We start from the raw sequence: 22,826 nt of genomic DNA, 5'->3' as shown, positions 1-22,826 counted from the left end.
CAGATCACTCTTAGCTGACCTAATGTCCCTAAGGTCTTTATGTGAGAAATCTTTATCATCATCCAAAGCAGGCAGTTGTCTACCACTGGTACACAATAGTCACTTAAAAAAAAAAATAGTTGAGGCCAGGGATTTAGCTCAGTGATTTCGCCGCCTACCTCGCAAGCATAGGGTCCCGAGTTCAATCTCCGGTACCAAAAAAAAAAATAGTCACTTAAATATTTACTAAAAGCTGAATAACTGCAAATTCGTATACTGATATTAAAAATATGATACAGTTAGGGCTGGAGATTTAGCTCAGTGGTTCCGGTGCCTGCCTCGCAAGCCCAAGGACCTGAGTTTGATCCCCGGTACCAAAAAAAAAAAAAAAAAAAAAAAAAATTATACAGTTGAGTGTTTCCAGTAAAAGATATAATTTATTTTTAATTAAAAGTATTGTAAATGTATTTCATGCAATGATCCTTAGAAGAGTGTTCACCGTATAGTGGTACTTGTTAGTGGATTTGGAATTATTTTTACTTCCTTCTTTGGTTATAATATGCTTGAATTTTTCCACCCAATATGGTAGTTGCATGTTTATTTTGTGGTACTAGGGATAGAACCCAGGCCTTGCACTGAGCTATATTACCAGCTTTTTTTTTTTTTTTTTTTTTATACCGGGGATCGAACTCGGGTCCTTCCGCTTTCAAGGAAGGTGGCAAAACCACTGAGCTAAATCCCCAACCCTATTACCAGATTTAAAAAAAAATTTTTTGTTAGTACATGTTTCTGTACATAATGATTACATTCATTGTGGGAAATTGGTATACATAACACATCTCAATTCTTCTTTTCCTCTCCCCTGCCTCCCCTTTTTGCCAGTCACTCATTTACCTTGTAAGTCCTTATAAAGTTAATTATCATACATACAGATCAATAGCCAGACTATCAGGCAAAAAAACATAAGACACATAAGAGAATTACTCTAAATCTAGGTACTCTTTTAACATTGTCCATGCTGGATCACAGTAACATTTTTCCCCTTTTTGCCTGTGTCTGATCTATTTCACTTAACATTATGGTCTCAAGGTACATCCATTTTCCTACAAATGACTCATTTGTCCTTCTTTATGGCAGAGTTGTACTCCATTGTGTATAAATAGCACATATTCTTTACCCAATTATCTGTTGACGGACATACAAGCTGATTATGAATTGTGCTGCTATAAAATGGGTATGCATACATCACTGTGTATGATATCTTTAACTTTTTATTACAGCCCCTTTTAATGTTTTTTTTTTGAGACAGGATCTTGCTCAGTTGCCCAGGCTGGCCTTGATCTTGCAATTCTCTTGCATCAGCCTCCCATGTAGCTGGGATTACAGGCATGCATCATTGTGCCAGGCTCTAATAATGCTTTTACAATGAAAAACTAAACCAATTTTTTTAAAAAAAACAAAAACCTATCACCAGCTAATATCTAATTGCAACTGTCATTTATTTAAAAGAAGACTGTCAGTACCAGACTGAAAAACTTGTTAATCTATGTTCTTAATGAACAATACTGCATCTCCAGGCAGCTGCTATCAACTGCTACATCAATGGAACTGAACAGTTCTGCAGGGTTACCACTGGCCCCACAGAAGAAAGGAACCTGGTCAGCAGGTGGAGACGTGACAGCGGGCAGAGTAAGCAGCTATGATGAGAAAGCTATAAGGATGAAAGATGACATCTGCTTGAAGCAATAGTGCTTAAAGTGGTGTAGTCCAGGTAACTTTGGGGACCTCTGAGACCCTTTCAGTCTGTGGGGTGAAAACCATTTTTACAGCAGTACAAGACTTTGCCTTTTCCACTTTCATTCACAAATGGAAGTTTCAGGAAGCTACTTGACAAATAAGATTGAATTTTAAAAATCAGGTGTGAGAATCCAGCTATCTTCCATTATACCATCAAGTAAAGAGATTTACAAAACTAACTTAACATTGCCACCTTTGCTATTTTCTTTTGTTTAGGAATATTTATTCTTCATGAAAGTTATTTATATTAACATGTTATGGGTTTATTATGGTTATTTTCTACTTAATGTTTTTAAATTTGCTTTAATTTCTAGTATGATCAAAGTGCATAGCTATAAGTCATATAAAGATACTGAGGTTCTCGGTGATTTTCAGGATAAAGGAATCCTGAGAACAAAAACTGTGAGATCTGCTGGTGCAGAGGAACCAAGAATTAACATAGTAGGAGAAGAGGGACTTGCTTGTCTCCAGCCAGACTTGTTAACCTGGAGCGGCAGAAATAACGAAATCTGGAGCAGCCTCGGCCACTCAGCAGCTGTGTGGCTTTCACAACAATCCCTGCCCTCCATGTCAAACGGTAGCCACGGGAGGGCACTGGGCCCGCACCCCGCATTAAACGACCGCGGCCACAGCGAGATGGGTACAGGGACCCTCGTGTGGCCGCGGGAAAGCGAGGCTCAGCGAACTTCAACAACTCGCTCGAGGTCGCAAGACCGCGCGTGCGGCACTGGGATTCGGACCCACTCAGGCAGGTCCAGGGCCAACTCACGCTTCCCGCCCTTTTAAAGCCGCAGGGACAGGAGGGCGGCGCTGAGGAAACTTCCCGGGAAACGTGATTTGACCACGGCCCGCGCCGGACACCCGGGGAGCCGAATCGGCTGACACTCCCCGCCCCCCGCTCTTCCGCACCGGCTGTCCTCGACTGCATCCGCGTAGATTTCCACTCGGAAGAGGTCCCCTGCCGCTTCATGCTCCTTCACGCGTTCCTCCCTTGTTCGCCTTGGTTTCCACTCAGAGAGTGAGCCGCCGTGCGCGCGACCAGAGAAGCGCGACCTCCACGGCGGCGCGAGACCTGCGCGTCCCCGACGCCCGCGCCCCAGCCACCCTGCGCAAGCGCAATCGCCAGCTTCCCGCCCAGGAAGCCCGGAAGTGCTTCTTTGGGTAGCGGAGAAAGGAGACCCCAGAGCCCTTAGGTGTACAGGTGGCAGGAGTGTGTTGTCAATATGCAGCGGTTGCTCCTTCCTTCATTGAAGGCCTTGATGGGGAGCCGGTGTGTACGGCTTCTGGTTCCTAGGGAGGCTCCCAAAGCACAGGTACTGAACTGCCACAGGCTCCCATCACAGAGGGGGATGGGGCCAAAGGCCAGGATAAAGATCTTGGAGAGCCCCACCTCACGTTACTTTAGATCCTTACATTTCACAACGCGTTTCCTTGTGTCCTGAGCTCCTCGCGTTCAGATTCGGTCGCTTGTTGCTAGCTTTGTGTTATTGGCCATATTATTTAAACTTTCTGTGCCTCAGTTTCCTTATCTGTAAAATGGGGATAGCAGTACCTACTTAATGTTGTTATGAGAATTAAATAATATAATGGAAACTTTAGTGCAAGGTAAAAGTTCAGTATTTTTTAACTGCATATTGATTTTTGCTAAAAGCCCCCATGTAATCAGGAACTACTCTAAAAACCCATTGTACAGAAAAAGAAATTGAGGTCGGCTGTAGTGGCGCACGCCTGCGATCCCAGCACTTGGGAAGGTGAGGCAGGAGGTTCGCTATGAGATGGAGGCCAGCCTGAACTGCATAGGGAGACCCTCTCTCTCAAAAAAAAAAAAAAAAAAAAAATCGAGACTTAATTTAAGTTGCCTGTCTAAAGTTACTGAGAAGTAGGAAACTGAACTTAAATGTTTTACGGATAGAGCCAAAAGAGGGCATGTATTCATTGAACTAACAATTGTTGGGAAATTATTATATGTTAGGAAATGGAAAGAGAAATACTACAAAGCTTCCTCCTTGGAATTTACACTTCATTTGTTAATTTTTAAGGTTTTGTGATGTATGGGCACCGTGTCTTAGAAACAAAGATAGCAGGAAGATAAGAGTTAAGATTGATCAGACCCTGCCATCCAGGGCTCATAGATTAGTGAGAGAGCCAAGTCGGTGTTTTAAGAACTCTGATAGGGCTCGTGCTGTGGACTGTGAGAGTGACCTGTTGTAGGCTGCAGAGTTTGGGACACTCCTGGAAGAAGTGTAGTAAGGTTTATAGTATTATCAATCAGGGAACAAGAAGTGCTCCAGAGAGAAATTACGTTTAAAAGACCCAGAGAAGAAAGAAAATTATCTATGTCTATGTGTAAAGTGAAATCTGAGAAAAGTGTGTAGAGAACAGAAAATTGATGTTGTATGTGGACAGGTTGGCATGAGGCAAGACTTGAGGCAGGAACCATTTTGGAAGGTGGATGCAGTAGTCCAGATAAGAATGATGTTTTAGGGGCTGGGGATTTAACTCAGTGGTTCCATCGCTTGCCTTGCAAGCACAAGGACCTGAGTTCAATCCCCGGTACCAAAAAAAAAAAAAAAAGAATGATGTTTTATCAAAGCAGTAGCTGTGGAGATGCAGCCATTGAGATGCAGCCTTTTCCTATATCTTTAGTTGTAATTGTCTGTTTTGATCTTTAGTGTGGTTGCAGCTATGGCATCAGGAGCCCTCTAAGGCCAGGGCAATACAGCACCATCACTGAAGTGGCTTTACAATCTGGAAAGGCTACAGTGTCCCTTCCTTCAAAGGCTGCTGAGCGAGTAGTGGGCCGATGGCTCCTGGTCTGCAGTGGAACAGTGGCTGGAGCAGTTATTCTTGGTGGAGTAACTAGGTGAGTAATTTGCATGTAGTGAGTCAGGTATTTGGGTTATCATTAGAAGCACAGGATGCTTGAGGGGAAGGGAACCTTAAGGATGATCTAGTGTAGCTCTCTCATTTTACAGATGGAGAAACCAAGGCTTTAAAGAGGGACTATATCTGATGGGTTTCCCTGTCATAAAACAGGTTAGTATAAGTAGGAGCCTGTTATAAAGATTGGTTTAAGTCTTAACTAGCAGTTTTGAATTGTTTGTTTTCCCTCTTCAGTGAATTCCCTTTCTCAATTTACTTCCCCCATCTCAATTTTATTTGAACTTTTTTCACAGTTTCTTTGAATTAATCCCAATACATCACAGTTCCATATATCACAGTTGATTCATATCTTAAATTTTAAGTTTGTAAACAGACTTTATAGATTTAAGCACTCCTTTACTCCCCCTTTGCAATTTTGTGTTGCTGTTGTTGACACCCAAGTCATTTTCTATAGCAACCCACAGTCTGGATTTTGCTGGTTAGATTGTCCCAGGTACCATTCTCCTCTGTACATCCTGTAAATGAGTATTTCTTGATCAGATTCAAATTAAGGATAAAGGACCAAAACACTTAATAGGTGATTAGAGCATTCACAGATATCTGGTGTTTCTTAAAAGATTTCAACAGCCATTGATTACTATTACCTACAGTTATAAAATTATAAATTTTTTTTTTTTTTGGTACCAGGGATCGAACTTGGGACCTTGCACTTGCAAGGCAGGTGCTGGAACCACTGAGCTAAATCCCTGGCCCAAGAATGATATTTAAAAACTCAAATACTTTGTTGCCTTTGGAAGGTCTTGGGAATTAATTTATTATTTTGAAAATTGGTAAATAAAGGGAAAGAATCAAGTATTTGTCTTGCCTTTTCCATAAAAAAATTGTATCTTAGAATAACCAAATTGCTGATGAGGAAAAGTTTCTCTTTAAAACTGAGCATATAAATATTATAATTTGGGGCCCGGGATTTAGCTTAGTGGTTCTGCCACCTGCCTCACAAGTGCAAGGACCCAAGTTCAATCCCCAGTACCAAAAACAAAACAAAACAAAAAAATAAAGATCATTCTAAGCTCATAGATATAAACACATTTGATATATTTTAGTCCATGGTGGTGATGATGTAAATGATTTGCTTAAACTGTCCCATCTTTTTAGTCAGTAGGGGTCTCTTGAAATTAGCTCCAATATCTTTTTGACAGGACCCTAGTTACCTTTGATTGCTTCCTTTCTAGTGTCATGAGGTATTCCAGGTACATTCTTGCCTAAGGCCTAAAATTAGCTTTTATTTTAGGGTCCTTGATTGCTTTCAGTTTTCTTTCTTTTTTTTGTCATCAGTTTATTTACAAACATACCTAGTATGCCATGTGAATTCAAGAGTTTGATCTATTTCCAAAGAGATTACACCTCTTGAGATAAATTCCTCACATCTGTGAAAGGGTATAAATTAGAACATCCTTATTTCTTAAACAATTACTGTCTGACTATAAAGAAAGGTACCACAAATCCAGATGTAAGATACAAGGTCATTATAGCCAGTAACTTCCTCTTGTTTTCCACTGAAAATGGCAAATTCTTCCCAGGGGCCCTCCTGGTAGTACACCGCTGAGGTTGTGAATGTCTGGATCAATTTTCTGGTTTTCATGAAGTGTGTGTTCCCCATATACTCTTATTCCCCCGCTTTAATATACCATAAGTGCCATATATCCTGTTTTAGGAAACTACATGACGACAACAAATTTGAATATTATTATCTTTAAATCCACAGAGAACCTAAACCTGTATACCTGTAAGAAATGTTTCCCCTGCATAAAGAATGTTGGTTATCAGAGAGAGTGGAGAGAGAGGGCAGGGAGAAGAGAAGGCAAACACAATCAAAGCACAATATGTGCATGTATATTTGTTGTAGAGAAACCCACTAATTTGTAAAATTAATAAGTATTGATAATTACAGTTTCAAAAGAGAATATTAGTGGCTAGAGGTGTAGTTCAGTGGTAGAGCATTTGCAATCCCTAGCACAAAAACAAAAACAGAAAAAGCTGGTTATGCATTTAGGACACTTTTTGGATGGTTTTGGCCGTCAAGTAATGCTAGTGGGGAGAGCTGAATGGAAAAATTGAGCAAATAAGAGGGTAAAGAAATCAGTCCCTGATGACAGTTATTTCTCACAAACTTCTAAGCAGTAAGAGAAAAGGTATCAAAAGAGGAGCCAATGAAATTATGTGTTTACTTTTATTGGGGTTAAGATCTACTTGTTGCTGTAAACCGTATATGACTAATTTAGCGTCATACACTCAAAAAATTACTTCCTATCCTAAGGTTGACAGAGTCTGGCCTCTCCATGGTAGATTGGCATTTAATAAAGGAGATGAAGCCACCTACAAGCCAAGAGGAATGGGAAGCAGAATTCCAAAAATACCAGCAATTTCCAGAATTTAAAATGTAAGTATTAGATCTGGTATGAGAAACTGAAAGTGTAAATAAGGATCGAAAGGCATAATAGATAATGTGAAATAGGAAGGAAAGGTCCAAAGGGGAAGGGGAAGTGGGAAGGGTTGGGGAAAAGAAAGAAGGGAATGGAATTAATATGAGAAAAGGAAAAAAAGGAAACAAAGTCTTTGTAAATAGGGAAGGGTGGAGGGGTTGAAGGGAAGGCAGGGGAATGGGGAAAATTAAGAACCAAGATATATTTATGTAAAGGTACAGATTTTCAGTGATAAATGTCATTATATTGTATACCTAAAATGTATCAATAAAATTAAAAAATAAGAAAAAAAGCAGGTAAACATCCATTAGCCCCATTTTTAGTCTTATTTGAAACCCTACAGAATGTTTAGATTCCTTTTTTTTTTCTCTTTTCTTCCTTTTTTTTGAGACAGTCTCACTGAGTAGTTCAGTATGGCCTGAAACTCACTATGTAGCCAGACTGGTCTCAAACTCACAATCCTCCTTCCTCAGCCTCCCCAGTGCTGGGATTACAGGTATGTGCAATTGTGCCTAGCTAGATTCCTTTATTTCCTGATCATTGGTTCAGGTAATTAATGAGCTACCTATTCTAACATCTAAGTCCAAAGTCATCCTGAAGTTGCTAAAAAGGAATAGGGCGGACCTATTAAACTGCAAGTCTGAGAATGTTTCTGCATTCCATAGAGGAATAAAAATCAGGTGGATGTATCCTCTTTCTTTATTTGTGACTTCCTGTTTCACCCAGCTTGAATCATGATATGACACTGGTGGAATTCAAGTTCATCTGGTACATGGAGTACTCACACCGCATGTGGGGTCGTGTTGTAGGTCTTGCATACATCCTTCCTGCTGCCTACTTTTGGAGAAAGGGCTGGCTAAATCGTGGCATGAAAGGTCGTGTTCTTGCTCTCTGTGGCTTAGTCTGCTTCCAGGTAAGATTTATTCAAGGTTGGGAAACTACAGATGCTTCAAGGAGCTTCCTAGCTGGCATTTCTAAGGAAGTAATCTTTGAAGCACTGTAACAGAGTAGGTAAGAGTATGCATTTTAGTGTCACAGGCTTGGCTTCAAGCCCTAGCTCTGCCACTTAGTAGGGCAAGCTATCTGGTCTTTGCAAACTATGATTTCCTTACCTTTAAATCCAGATAATAATAATGCCTGTCATTTAGAGTTTGTAGATATTAAATGAGACAGTAACATAAAAAATACTTATCTGAGTGCCTGGTGTCAGTAAGTGCTCAAAAAATACATATTCATGTATCACAAGAAGTAGAGTGGGTCCCATCGTGGGTCTCCTCCTGGGTTCTCTTCCCTTTTTCTTAGAGAGTGGAATATCTATGCTAGAATGGTTCCAGAGGCAAATAGGAAAACTCCAAAAGAGAGAAACACTTTGTGGGATGAAGGATCTTAGAATACAGATTTACCTGAGAGATATTCAGATATAAGTAATAATTAAAATCATTTAAGTAGGGGCCAGGAATGTAACTCAGTGGTACAGCATCTGCCTGGCAAGTGCAAGTCCCTGAGTTCGATTCCCCATACCAAAAAAATAAAAATAATAAAGTAATTTAAGTTAAATTCCTTTAAGGGAAGAAAGCTCTGAAAGACTCCCACAATTAAGAGGTTGGGTAAAGGTGACCAGCAAGGAAAGGAATTATGAGAGAAGACACTTAAAAATATGTGGATCAAAGTATAATGGTTCCAAGGGAGAGGATCAGAGAAATATCAAAATTTGATCAGGAAGAAGCTAGTTGGTTAACTTAGAAGTGACAAGAAGATGAACCAATTAGAAGGGATTAAGGGGACAATAGAAACAGTAAGGAATTAGACATTAATAAAAGTCTAATAGAGCTGGATGTGGTAGCACACACCTGTAATCCCAGCACTTGAGACGCTGAGGCAGGAGGATCACCATGAATTCAAGGCCAGCCTCAACTACATAGGAAGATCTTGTCTCAAAAAGCCAAAAGAAATTTTTTTTTTTTTTTTTGGAACTGAGGATTGAACTCTGGTCCTTGCACTTGCAAGGCAGGCGGCGGAACCACTGAGCTAAATCCCCAGCCCACCAAAAGAAATTTGTAAAAAGTCTAATAGTAACTGGGGAAAGTTAGATGGATCAAAATCAAACTTCATATTTTAGAATCAAGCCAACACTAAAAATAGATTTCCAGGAAGGAAGAAATTTAAAATGTCAAAGTTATGGGAGGAAGAAAAGTGAGGGCTGGTGAATTATACTGTATATGCCTTCCTCTTCCAGTGTCTTGTGCAGCTGAAATCAGGGTAATTAGAATAGCCAGGTAATCTTGAAAGGGGAAAGAAATGCCCAAAACGATTTCCTGAGGAGTATGTACTTGGATGAAGTAGGAGAATCCCACCTCTTCAACCTGATTCTACTGCTTTAGGAGAACAGGTGTGAAGGGACTATATTATATTTGATATAATTGGAACAGTTGTTTGGTTGATTGAAAAAGCCAGTTATAGGGCCAGGGATTTAGCTCAGTGGTTCCGCTGCCTGCCTCGAAAGCACAAGGTCCCGAGTTCGATCCCCAGTACCAAAACAAAAGAAGAAGGAAAAAGCCAGTTACAGCAGAGAAGAATCATAAAATATGATACATAATGTAAATGTCTAAATTTAGACATGTATTTTCACTGTCATCTTTTTTTTTTTCTTTTCAGTCTAGGGCTAAGGCTTTTTGACTGAGTCCCCAGATTAGAGTTCAACTTCATATTTCTTGTACCTCCATAAACTATGTTTTCCAGTTTCATTTTCTTAAAAAAAGAGAGAGAGGGAGGGAGAGTGGAAACTCAGATATTTGCAAAGCAGTCTGTCTACAAGGCCTTACAGAGTTGTATGACTTCCCCGTAAAACTTTTTTTTTCTTGAGACAAGGTCTCACTATGTAGTTCAGGCTGATCTTGAACTCAGCTATGTACTTCAGGCTGGCTTTGAATTCATGATGATCCTCCTGCATCAGCCTCCCAAGTGGTGTGATTACAGGTGCGTGCCACCACCCCCAGCTCCAAAACTTTAATAATTGCCTTATTGCCACCTGATTTGACAGTATTTCTTCTTAAGCAGTTAAGCTTTTTCAAAGCAATCAATGTAGTTTTCATAAAGTCAACTCTCTTTTTATTCATTGGTTTACATAATGTTAAATTATCTCAACAATTTGTAAGATTTTGCATATAATGATAAATTTTTGTACTTTTTTATATTTGGATTATAGTTCAGTAAAACATTAGTGGTAAAGTACTGATAGTAATAAGTATGGAACTGTGATTAAGTCATGATTCTTTAGATATGAGAGGATATGGAAGGAAAGGTCAGGAAGGGAGTAAAATAGTTTCAACTTAGATTTGCCTTTCCTCTTTTGGATTCTAGGGTCTGTTGGGATGGTACATGGTGAAAAGTGGATTAGAAGAAAAACCAGATTCTTATGACATCCCTCGGGTCAGTCAGTACCGCCTTGCTGCCCACCTTGGGTCAGCCCTTGTTCTTTATTGTGCCAGCCTGTGGACCTCACTCTCCCTGCTGCTCCCTCAACACAAGGTAAAAGTCAGTCTGTGGATTTTTATCACATCTGCACATATGCTAACAGGGTCAGAAAATGGAAATTTTGATTCTGAGGAGAAATTACAAGTCAAACTTCAGATTCCCTTAAAGTAATATCTATCTCAATTTTCCAGAAACAAGATTGTACTAAAGTTTAGAGATATACTGAATGTTGGGACTTCAGATACTTTTGAGACTGCAAAAGCAAAACGTGTGTGTGTGTGTGTGTGTGTGTGTGTGTGTGTGTATTTGGGGGAGGAGCTAGAACAATTCATTTAAAGAGAAATTAGCATAGGAGCTGAATTTTTTTTAAATTGTGATAAAATATAACAAAATTTTTCATCCTATTTTTAAGTATATAGTTCAGTAATGTTAAATGTATTCACAATATTGTACAACTGATCTTCAAAAGTTTTTGATGTCCATTAAACAATAACTCCCCTTTTCCCCCTTCCCTTTGCCCCTGGCAACTACAAGTTACTTTCTGTATGAATTTGACTACTCTAGATAACCTCATATAAGTGGAATAATACAGTATTTGTCTTTTTGTGACTGGCTTATTTCATGTATCATTATTTCCTCCAAGTTAACTCATGATGTAGCATGTGTCAAAATTCCTTTTTTAGGGCACAATAATGTTCCATTGTACATATAAATGACATTTTGTCTACCTGTCTGTCAATGGACATTGCTTACTTCCATTTTTTAGCTATTGAAAATAATGCTACTATGAATCTGGGTGTACAAAATATCCTTTTGGTTTCAGTTCTTTTGGATATATATCTAGAAGTGGAATTGCTGGAGCATATAAGAGCTGAATACTTTGTCTCATTGTCTATTGGGGAAAGGTGCAAATATAAATTTTAAGGGAAAAGTGAGGAGTACCAACAATAAGAGATATCCCAAACATTTTAACTTCTGACTTTTAGAAAGGATAGTGGATAGGAAGGCAAGGCAGGCTAGAAAAGAAGTATATCTGAACTTTTGGTGGTGTACATGAGCCATGTTGTTCATTGTTTGTTAAATAGGAACCTACCATTCAAATTTCACGTATATGTGATTTTGTCTAAAAGGATTTTCTGTATGCAGATTTTCCTTTAGGGAAATAGGAGTTTTTATATTTTATGCTTTGATATAAAAGCAAGGTATGACTATTTTTGAAGCCATCATTTATAATAGAGGTCTTAACCACACCCTTCAGGACACTTTTTTTCTAGTATTTTAAAACAGTGATGGGGGCTGGGGATTTAGCTCAGTGCTTCTCCCGCCTCCCTGGCAAGCGCAAGGTCCTGAGTTCGATCCCTGGTCCCAAAAAACCCCCAAAAAACAGTGATAGGGATGTAGCTCAGCAGTAGAGTGCCTGCCTAGCATACACAAAGTCTTAGGTTCATCCTCAGCACCAAAAACAAAACACAAAACCAGTGATTATTAGGTAAGGTATCGAAATCATAGGTTGACCTAGGTCAGTGATGGCAAACCTTTTAGAGCTTTCAGTGATACAAACAGCCCATTGCAGCATGCATGCTGTAGGTTCGCCACCACTGACCTAGATCAACTCTTCATAGACTGAAGTTTGAGGAGACAGTAGGATTGTTAAGTAGAACCATCCAGTAGCTATTTGGAGCTAGTGGCTTGGATCCCAGTAAGGATTAGAGATGTTAACTTGGCAGTCATCCCCACGGGGAAGCCAGATGGTTGAAACATTGTAGTAGACTTTCAAAGCCAAACCTCTAAAATATATTATCTGCGTCTATAGCTTCTATTTCTTGACAACCCATTCTTTTCATTTTAGTCCCCTTATTCTGGCTTCTACTCACTGCTTTCACACAAATTCACATGTATCCACACAGTTAGACATATATAACCATACATACACTCTGCTGAAATTAAACTCTTAGGCATTACCGATTATATCATTTGTTTTTCCCTATTTCTTATATTACACCTAATTGTGGAAAGGATTTGAAATGATGGTCAATTAACCATATAGTGCTAATTTCAACTAAGATTAAATTAACTTTATTTAAATCAAACTTTTTTTTGAAAGTACTGAGAATTGAACCCCAGGAGTGCTGAGCTATATCCACAGTCCTTTTTTATTTTTATTTTTTTAAATTTTAAGACAGTGTCTCCCTAAGTTGCCCAGGCTACTCTTGAACTTGCAGTCCTCCTGTCTGAGCTTCCTACAGGCCTACAACACCATGTCCAGCTTAATTAAACATTTTACTAAAACTTCATATTTAAATAAAAATAACATTTTATACAATTTTCATTCATACTAGGCAGTGTTTCAGTTTTGTTTTGTTTTGTTTGAGACAAGGTTTCACTATGGAGTTCAGGCTGAGTTCAGGCCCTGAACTCACTATGTAGCCCAGGCTGGCCTCGAACTTGTGGCAATCTTCCTATCTCAGCCTCCTGAGTGCTGGGATTACAGGCGTGTGCCCCTACACCCATCTAGGCAGTGTTTTGAGCCTTCATTACCCACAAATGATAAGATATATCCATCATCACAGAAAGTACCAATAGACAGAATATTCCCTCCTACCATATCTTACTAATGATCTAGCTTTTCATATTCTAGATTATAAGCCATTTGAGGGCACCACTTAACTCCTTTGTACCTTTGTAATGACCTATTCATAAAATTCTTAATATTTTTTGATTCACTGATTAATATCGGAAGTTGCCTGCAGTAGAAATAAAAACAAATTTTGCCTTTACCAAAAACACTATCTCTAGGCATTTTATACAATTTAGATTCTGACTGTATTTGCTAAGCAGTAATATCACACACAACATGAAAATCCAATCCGTATCTTAAGCCAGTCATTTCAATCATGGAAAAACATTTTCCCCTGAGTAATGTAAGTCATTCAGTTATCAATGGATACATATTTGAGTACCTTCTTGCCAAGCAGTAGGCAAGATGGTAGATTGGACAGATAGAAATGCATAATTGTAATGAAATATCATGCATGTTAGAACAAGAATATCTGTTGAGAGTACTTAGCCTTAGGAGCCAGCGAAGTTCTGACCTTACATTGGCACTTACATTTGGCCTTGGAGATCTTTGCTATCTCTCTTGATCCCTGAAATCCAGTTGCAATTTTCTTTCTTATTTAGTTGCCTGAAACCCGCCAACTCCTGTGGTTGAGACGGTTTGCTGGTGGAACAGCAGGTCTAGTGTTCCTTACAGCTCTCTCAGGTAAGACCCTTCTCATCAGAGATGGCCTTGTTTGTTTCACTTCCAGGTGGGATCTCTTGCCTGATGCTTTGCCCTTCCTCATGCATCTTCCTAGTTCCTTTTCATACTTGTCTCGTTCCCACCATCTTCACCATGTTGAGCATCTGCCTAGATCTAGCCTGTCCAGATTCAAATGTTGGCTTTACCACCTATGACCTGAATGACCTTGGCAAGCTGTAGAATCCTGTGTAGAACTGAGGGCTTCAGTGAACTCCTCTGTAAAGTGGAAATGATGACTAGTATGAGTAACATATGTGATCTGCATAGAACAGGACCAGGCAGGTGTGAAGCAAAAGTTACATAAGGGTTAGCTGTTAGTTTTGTTTAGCATTATTATGATTATATTACACTAAGGTGGGTCAGGCAAAAGACCTTCCCTTAAAGATAGTCAAAGGTGGAGAGTTCATTGGAGAGAAAGACCAATACGTTTTGCTCATTAAGCCATGACTCCACTTTAACCTCTGCCATTTAGCACTAACAGCAGTAACTACACTAACAGCAGTATCAGTAGCCCCATTTGGTTAGCTAAATTAATTAAGATTAAATAGAATTTAGTTATTTAGTCACATTTTGAGTGCTTATGGCTATTAAATTGAACAGCACAGCTTTAGAATGAAAACGGTGTTGATTTAAACCAGTGATCCACCTAACCGTTGTCTTCTTTTCTCTTTTTTTCTCCTTTTCTTCCTACTTTCCTTTTGGGGGGGGCGGGTATGAGAGCATGAATTTTTGGTTTATAAGTGGCATTCACAAAATAAGTTGTATGATCCAAACTTCTGAATCTTCTTTGATCATAAACAATGACTCAGTCATTCATTAACTCACAGATACCCTTTTTTGTGTTTATCCAGGATTTAATGCATAAATTTTGAATTTTTGTCTAATTCTTATGTTCATTTAGCAGATATTGAGCACTTGGGGAAGACAGATAATACGCAATAAAACCATAATGTGAGCTGGGCACGGTGGCACAGGCCTATAATCCCAGTGCTCTGGGAACCTGAGGCAAGAAGATTGCAAGTTCAAGCCCCGCCTGAAACACTCAGCAGTTTAGCAAGACCCTGTCTAAAAATTAAAAATTAAAATTAAAAAAGGGCTGAAGGAGATGGGCGTGGTAGCACATGCCTGTAATCCCAACCTCAGGAGGCTGAGGCAGGATTGCCACACAGTTCAAGGCCAGCCTGAACTACATAGCAGGATCCTGAAAAACAAACAGAAGTCTGGGGATGTAGCTCAGTGTGAAGTCCCTTGATTTAATCCCCAGTAAAAAAAAAAAAGAAGTCAGATATTCAGTGCTGTAAAGAAAAATGGAACAGGATAAAGGAGTACAGTGGGGTAGAATAGAAAAGTGCCATTTTATATAAGACATCAGGAGAGATCTGTTTGGTAAGGTGACATTTGAGCCGAGCTGTAAAGAAGTGAAGGAAGAGTTTCTACAGATACCTGGGGGAAGAACATGTTCAAAATATATTAGCAATATTCAGTGGGAGTGTAGAAGACATCAGAATCATAAGGGGATTTTCCCAAAATAACATAGCCCTCCTTACAGAGCTTCTAGTCCTTGGAGACAAGCTAGAATCTTAGGTGGGAACATGTGAAAGATGCAGAGTGGTTGGGTTTTTAAGTTCCCATGGTGATTGTGATGTGTACTCCCAATTTGAGAGCCCCTGTTATAGATCTGTGATTCTCTGGCTAATCCCTTTTTCTGACTTTGAGATAATAGGCTTTTTCTGTATCTATTCTCATTTTAAGTCACACTTACCTTGGAATACAGGGGCTTTTGTGGCAGGGCTGGATGCTGGTCTTGTTTACAACTCCTTCCCCAAGATGGGAGAATCCTGGATCCCAGAGGACCTCTTTACCTTCTCCCCCATCCTGAGGAATGTTTTTGAGAATCCTACCATGGTGCAGTTTGATCACCGGGTTCTGGTAAGTGTGGCTAGCAGTTCCTGCTGCTGAGCACAGGGAATGGCACACAGGCTTTGAAGTGTCATGAAGCACTGATGACAATAGTCAATTGGCAGGGACTATATTTCCTGTTCTTTCTCAAGAAGCTCTAGGACCAGTTCTCTAATCTGGTGTTTTGTCCTTGTTACTCACACCCCTTCCACACATTCTAGTGCAGGATATTTCGAGTTTCTTTAAATTTGAGTATTCCTTTCCTCACCTGGCCAGTAATGACCTCCCTCAGTCCTGAACACAACTGGACAGTCATTTCAGCAGATACAAGGTTGAGAAAAGAGTGCATAGACTGTGATTGCCACACACATAGTTATCAAGAACTCCAAAGAGCAGGAGCCTCGCCAATACTTTTCAGTTTCTTTAAACTGATAGGTACTGAGGTACTGCTGTGGGCTTGGCATGGTAAGATTGGCTTGGCAACCTGTGCGTGGTGAATTGGCACAGCAAGAAGAAGCAGTAGTAGTGCTGTTGCAGTGATGCAGAGGAGAGTGCTGGGTAACAAGGCTGTGGAGTGGGAGGTGAACTTGAGCATAGTAAATCCAAGAGAAGTTTTAAAAGAAATAACAATAGAAATGGGACCATTGAAGTGAGTTTTGAGCTAGAGATGAGAGATGTCATTAGATCAAGGCATGTTGAGTGTGATATGATAATACATCTAGAGAGGTCTGGAAGCCTGAGATAGCCAAGGGGTCTGGGGCTAGAGCATGTTATCTTGTGTGGGCTCAGTCCCACTTCTACGCAGTATTTTGGCATGAATGAAGTTTAGTTGAAATTGTCATGGTGGACAGCTCTGCAAAAGACAAAATGTAAAATAGTTCTGGAAATATGGTTAAAAAAAATTCTTCTTGACATCATGAACAAGGAAAAAGAGACCTTATTGCCAGTCCCAGACCCTTGTTCTAAAGGGGCAGGAATGAAAATGAGACTGTATATCTTTTTCGGCAGCAGTTAGTAGCACTACCACCTAGTCTGCTTACAGCCCAGGAAAATAATAACCCTCATGTTTTTAATAATGTAGGATTAGAGATAATAGGCATAAGGATATTCTAAGAATGATTTAAAAAGTGAAGGTCACTGTGCTAGAAAAGTAGAATCAAGTCTGAAATAATGCCTTCTTAACTCTTCTACTATTATAGATATAGGACAATACTGTAACATACCTCTGTGAATGGGTTTATGATACGGTAGCCACTGTGCTTTGTCAGAGCATTTTCATTGATATTGCTCTAGAATGTTTTCTTTCCGGATAATGACTGAGAAGCTAATAAAAAATAGTGCAGGTTACCAAAACAGTAACAGAACTTTGCTGTTTTGGGGAGTTTTTCTTTTTTAGTGGAATATGCTGGATTTATCTATAATTTTGTTCAGACAACTGCAGAACCTGGGAAAGTTGTTGTTGCTTATGATGCATAATATAATGCTATTATTGGTCTTTTTATACAAATATGCATATGCATATATGTGTATGTATAATTTGAACTTTTGGAAACTTAACTGTGCTGTCAACTTTGGAAAAAGTATCCCAGTTTACAGTGTTGAGTTGCCATTGTGCAAAATTAACAGCCATATTGGTATGGGTTTGATTACAGAAACTAACAAAGTATTATCAAAATAATAAAGAAAGTGAGGGTCACACCTGGGAGACATCCACATTGGAAGATGTGTTAGATCACTGAGATAGAATACATGTGTATAAAAGTGGTACACACACTCTTCAGGGGAATCCCTGGATAACACTGACACATAAGTTGCAAGCAGAAGAGACTAAGGAGGAATAACTAAGGTGGAACTAGTTTCAGGGTGGCTGTTTTTTGATTAGTACAAGAAAGTGGTTTATGGTCACTTGGTGCTTCCAGAAGAGACATGTAATTTTAGTGGAAGTCCTGGCATGTGAGTGGAACAACTCTTGTGATGAGTCTTTCTTCCCCACAGGGAATCACTTCAGTCACTGCCATTACAGTACTTTACTTCCTGTCTCAGAGGATTCCCCTTCCTCGAAGGACCAAGACGGCAGCAATGACTCTGCTAGCTTTGGCATACACACAGGTATAAAACCACTTCTCTTTGGTCTGATGGTATCCCCCAGACAGTTAGAAAGGGAAAGTGACAAATTGGAAGAAAATATTTTTAGTATCTGTAATAGATTGAAAGATTAATAACAAGAAAATAAAGGGTGTCAATATACTATTCTTATAAGAGGAAATTATGGCCAATAAACATGACCTCACCAATAAACATAGCCTCACTCACAATCAGAAAAGAGGAAATTAATGAGTACTGTTTTTGTGCCTATCAATTTGGGAAGAAATGAAGGGAAACGAAAGAAGATAATCAGGAATTTCCCTGGGTATAGAAAAACAGATACCTTTAAATATTCTTGGTAAGAGTATGGGTTTTTATAACATTTTTCAGAGAGAAATTTGGCAATATCATTTAAGGTGATAAGTACATAATCCTTTGTCCTAGCAAACTGTGTCTGCCCTAGAAATATTCTAATGCACACCTAATGCTTTGTATAAGGAAATTCATTACAGACTTGTGATGGTGGAAAACTGGGAACAACGTAAGTATTAAATAACCATGGTAAATTTACTTTGGAATAATGTGCAGCAGCTTAAAATAAGATTTTAAGATATCAATTGTTAAGTGAAAAATAAGCAAGTTGACAGAACAATATTTTTTAACAGCAATAACAGTATGTATCTTTGTAAACAAATATCTAAAAGTACAAATGTGTCAAAACTGGTAACAATAAGTATCTCTGGGGAACCAGAATGGCGTAGAACAGTGGTAGCAAACCTGTGGCACACATGCCACAGCTGGCTGTTTGTATTATTGAAAGCTCTAAAAGGTTTGCCGTCATGGGTACAGAGGCTAATTAAGGAGAATTTTGGGTTTACTATTCTGTTTGAAATTCCTTTATTGTAAGTATACTTGTATTATATACATTATCTATTTAGTGTTCTGTTGGGAGAATGTAGAGGTTTGTGTATTTGGTTATCCATGCCCATTCATTTTCAGTCTAAATTTGTGATTTCTGTTTTTCTTATTACTTCCTTCCTTTATACAGGTGATCTTGGGCATTAGCACTCTGCTAATGTATGTTCCAACTCCTTTGGCTGCCACTCACCAGTCGGGCTCTTTGGCTTTGCTTAGTGGTGCCCTTTGGTTTATGAATGAACTACGAAGAGTTCCCAAATAATTCGTAGAAGATCAGCTTCCTAGGACTGAAACTGGTTTTTTTTTTGGTACCGGGGATTGAACTCAGGTCCTTGCCACTTGCACAGCAGGCGGTGAACCCACTGAGCTAAATCCCTGGTGCCCTGAAACTGCTTTTGAGAGCTCACCAAAGAACACAGAACTTGGGCTTCCTATGAGGATGACCTTGACATGCCAAGTGGTTTCCCAATTGGTCAAGTTATTTAAAACTCTTTGCCTATTTTGAGACAGTCACTGGCTCAAGAATGTCATTAAGTGTGGTTATACCAGAGATTCCTTTTTAAATGTTACCTTCATGTTGAAAATCAGGCTTAATTGTATAGGAAGAAATGTCTGCTGTATGTTATTTCTTAATGGCCCTATCTCAGTTTTCTAGTATTGGCAGGCTCTTGGCCATATAAGCAAGGTTTCTCTGTCCTCATGCCCCTGGGTCCTCTCCTCAGTAGAGTCCAGCTGGTAGAGACAGTAATTGCAGAGCAGTGCCCCAGTTAAAGGCTTAAACCGTGACTGAGCACTGGCCCGTTGCTAAGGTGTGGGGTTGTAAGAGCAGGTTTTGTTTTGTTTTTTTAAGAAGCCAAATATTAGATATTTATGTGAAACCTCTTAAATGTTGGCAACTAATTTCAGGTTTTAAAAATGTAACACAAGTTTAACATGCAGAGTCACATATGACCTGAGATTGCCTATTTGTAATTTCTGAACTAGATAATCTCACTTCCCTTTCAACTCCAATATTTTGTGAGTTTCACTGTGACTCACAGTGTACCATCCTCAGATGTTCTTAGAAAAACAAAGGTAGACAGTTGTCTGTGATGTTCCAAAAATCCCAGACCCTGATGGGCTTATGCTATTGCTTAGACCTGGTTCCCAACTTCTCTCACATTAGAATCTTAGAAATCTCAAACCCCAAGCTTCATCCAAGACAATTAAATTACAACTGCAAACAAGAATAGGCTGGAGTTTCCAAGTGATACCAATGTGCATATAAGTTAGGGAACCACTGGCCATACTCTGAATAGCTGAGGTACCTTAGAAAGTTCTGACCAGCTTATTCCCATTCCTTCTGAAATTCCACCCTATTTTATCTCAACTTAATGTGCTATGGTGAGCCTGTGAATATGTTAACAGGATATTGTCTCCTCTAGATAACAGAATTCCTTAAAGAAAGGGAACTGCAGTTACTGGGGCAGGTTCTCACTCCACCATCTCCTGATCCCCTAATGTAAGGTCTCCTTAGTTAATAACTGAGACAGCAGAGGGCAGTATGATACAACCCAAGGAACCATATACTAATGCTTTTACAGTTCACTCCAGAAAAGTGGCAACTCATGAGTAAGTTCAAGTTTCATTTTACTTCATTTTTCTTTTATTACAGTTGAAGAATAAGTTTGGAAAAACAGATCCTGTATTTAGCTATATAACTGCATTATGCAATCTGTGAGCTCCTGGTGAACAGAGATTGTCTTAATTATTTTTGTATGTGTTATTCTCAGAGCCACCAGACACATAACAAATACTGAATGGAATGATTGTATGAATGAAAAATAAACAATTACAGATTGATGTCCCAAATATCTCTTCAAATCACATACTTATAGGATTAAATGATTTTCCCTTAATATTTTCAAAGGTCTCAACAATTCTGTCATTTTTAAACATGAAGGAAATTAAAACATGTATTTTAATCAGTCAACTCAATGTTTTTGTCTTTGATGTACATTGACATATGCTGTCCACTATGGCAGAAATAATGATTAGCAATTGCCTAATGATCTTGGTGTAAAAGTAACACTGATGACCATGGTTTTAGGACTAGTTTACCTGCAGCTATCCTTTTGGTCTTGGGACAAATAGTGGATTAAATATAGGCATTTGTAACATACACTTATGTTCCTGCAATAAGGGTGATTGTGTCACCTCTCTTCTAAGATGCATTGCACATTTTCCTCAACACTAACATAATGTCTGTCAGGATTTTAAGGATTATTCCCCAAAATTATTGTTATTTAATGTTAAGTGAAGCATTAGAAAAATAGTCTTTTTGATCCCCAGGACCAAAAAAAATACAGTCTTCACAGCCCCTTCTCCCCAAGCAATGCAATATAGGCAGCCTTCGGTATTTTAAATGTAGTAGCCAGGTGTGGTGGTGCATGCCTGTAATCCCAGAACTTGGGAGGCTGAGGCAGGAAGATCCCTGCAAGTTCCAAGGCCAGCCCTGGCTACATAGTCAAAGAACAAATTAAAGTGTGTAATATCTACTTGTGGATCACAATAAAAAGATGCCTGTCAGCACGCTTTGCAGAAGCTGTTGCTAAAGGTAGAAATGATGGAGAAGATGAACATTTACCTCAAAGCGTCAACTTAATGTGAACTGTGGAATGAAAATTTCAAATGCCGCATAACAGAAATACTAGAAATCAAAGAATTTGGGATCCCTACTGACAAAGACTTACGGAGTTAATAAGGAACAGACCTTTCACCACCAGTGGGACCACACTGGCAGATGCTCCCCTAGGAGAGAATGCTTAGGAAAGTACCAGGGATACCTTAGAGTGGTGCTGTAGTTTGGATCTGGACTGTCCCCCAAAGGGTCATGTGTTAAAGTCTTGGTTCCCGGGGTGGCACTATTATGAGGTGGTAGGAACTTTGAGAGCCAGGGCTTCAGTAGATCTGTAGGTCATTGCAATCATGGCAAAGGGATTGTGAGATTCTAGCTCCTTTCTCTACTTCCTGCTATCAGGTGAGTGATTTTGTTGCACCACACACTCCCACCATGATGTGCTACTTCACCACAGGCCCAAAGCAAAGGGCACCATTTAATCTTGGACTGGAACCTCCAAAACAGTGAAACTTTTTCCTTTGTATGTTAATGACCTCAATTATATATATGATTACAGTAACAAAAAGCTGACTGACAAGTGAAGGAGTTGTGAGTCACCAGAGGGTCATTCAGTGCCTGCCCCACTTAAAAAGGGCAGGCTCAGAAGCAGACATGTCTTCAGGCTTGCCTGATAGCATTCCTTTAAGGACTGCAAACATCTTGTGATTCACAACATCATTCAACTTTGGTTTTAATAAAAATAACAAGCAAAGATTGATCATGTAATTAAAATGAAAGCTCTTATAGCATGAGCAATAATTCACTTTTACAGATAAAAGGATCTTCTTATTGCTTAGATTTCCAAAAAACAAAATGGTCAGCTGGTGTATTTCTTCTCTGTCTCTATAATACCATTATTGACAATGTGGGAAACAATGAAATGCTAGGGGGAAAGGAAAATGTATAGTAATACAAGGACAGACTTTTAGGATACAAAAAGAAGGAAAAGGCTTAAGATGAGGCTTCAACAAGGTGCTATAACTTTTCAACTTACATCTTTAGGAGAGAGAAAACCAACTACAAAGCCATAAGAAATACAGATCATTACCTAGAAGTATTTGATTTTAGATACATTCCTGTTTGCAGAAATGTTTGCTATTTTGTTAATCAAGAGAGCCAAAACTTAGTTTTGAGTCTTAGTTTTTTAACAGTATTGTTTATAATACCAACAAAATCCTCAAAAGTTTGACAAAAGCATATTGTTCTAATGGCAAAACAATGATGCTAGCATAACTCTCAAGAGACTACTTTGGGAGAATTTGAGACATCCATTGCTACTTCTGCCTTAATTCATAATCCCATATGGTGAAATGAAGTTATATCTTATGCTATAAAAAAAGGAAAATTA

General features: G+C 39.1%; 2 protein-coding genes across 3 annotated transcripts in view; one reads left to right on the top strand and one right to left on the bottom strand.

The window, feature by feature from the left end:
- The window catches only part of Cutc (cutC copper transporter), a 32,226-nt gene extending 29,365 nt beyond the window's left edge, over positions 1–2,861 (bottom strand). Inside the window, exon 1 of the mRNA XM_004838649.3 lies at positions 2,686–2,861. Within this exon, the coding sequence (XP_004838706.1) occupies positions 2,686–2,746 (61 nt within the window). The 5' untranslated portion in view covers positions 2,747–2,861. The remainder of the gene's footprint in view (positions 1–2,685) is intronic.
- A 34-nt stretch (positions 2,862–2,895) lies between these two features.
- Positions 2,896–20,791, top strand: Cox15 (cytochrome c oxidase assembly factor COX15). 2 transcript variants are annotated; one of them, XM_087185114.1, is made up of 10 exons: positions 2,928–3,089; positions 4,449–4,639; positions 4,752–4,812; positions 6,977–7,099; positions 7,869–8,055; positions 10,503–10,670; positions 13,797–13,878; positions 15,692–15,846; positions 17,812–17,925; positions 18,950–20,791. In XM_087185114.1, exons 4-10 carry the CDS (start codon positions 6,999–7,001, stop codon positions 19,079–19,081), a joined length of 939 nt encoding a protein of 312 aa, XP_087041240.1. In that variant the 5' UTR covers positions 2,928–3,089; positions 4,449–4,639; positions 4,752–4,812; positions 6,977–6,998; the 3' UTR covers positions 19,082–20,791. The 2 variants fall into 2 exon arrangements, with proteins under 2 accessions (XP_004838707.1, XP_087041240.1); XM_004838650.3 differs by lacking the exon at positions 4,752–4,812 and having other exon boundaries at positions 2,896–3,089.
- The last annotated feature ends 2,035 nt before the right edge of the window (positions 20,792–22,826 follow it).

This window comes from Heterocephalus glaber, unplaced genomic scaffold (genome assembly GCF_053883595.1).
Source record: "Heterocephalus glaber isolate CG9 unplaced genomic scaffold, H.glaber_assembly_v1.0 deba00001497, whole genome shotgun sequence".
NCBI lineage: Eukaryota > Metazoa > Chordata > Mammalia > Rodentia > Bathyergidae > Heterocephalus > Heterocephalus glaber.
This window is presented reverse-complemented; position numbering and strand designations above follow the sequence as displayed.

Bases quoted from the DNA above. Each gene is read 5' to 3' on its own strand.
- Cox15 (XM_004838650.3), top strand. From the start codon at position 3,000: ATGCAGCGGTTGCTCCTTCCTTCATTGAAGGCCTTGATGGGGAGCCGG. The intron at 7,100-7,868 runs GTAAGTATTAGA...TGTTTCACCCAG, and splicing joins CAATTTCCAGAATTTAAAAT to CTTGAATCATGATATGACAC. The intron at 15,847-17,811 runs GTAAGTGTGGCT...TCTTCCCCACAG, and splicing joins AGTTTGATCACCGGGTTCTG to GGAATCACTTCAGTCACTGC.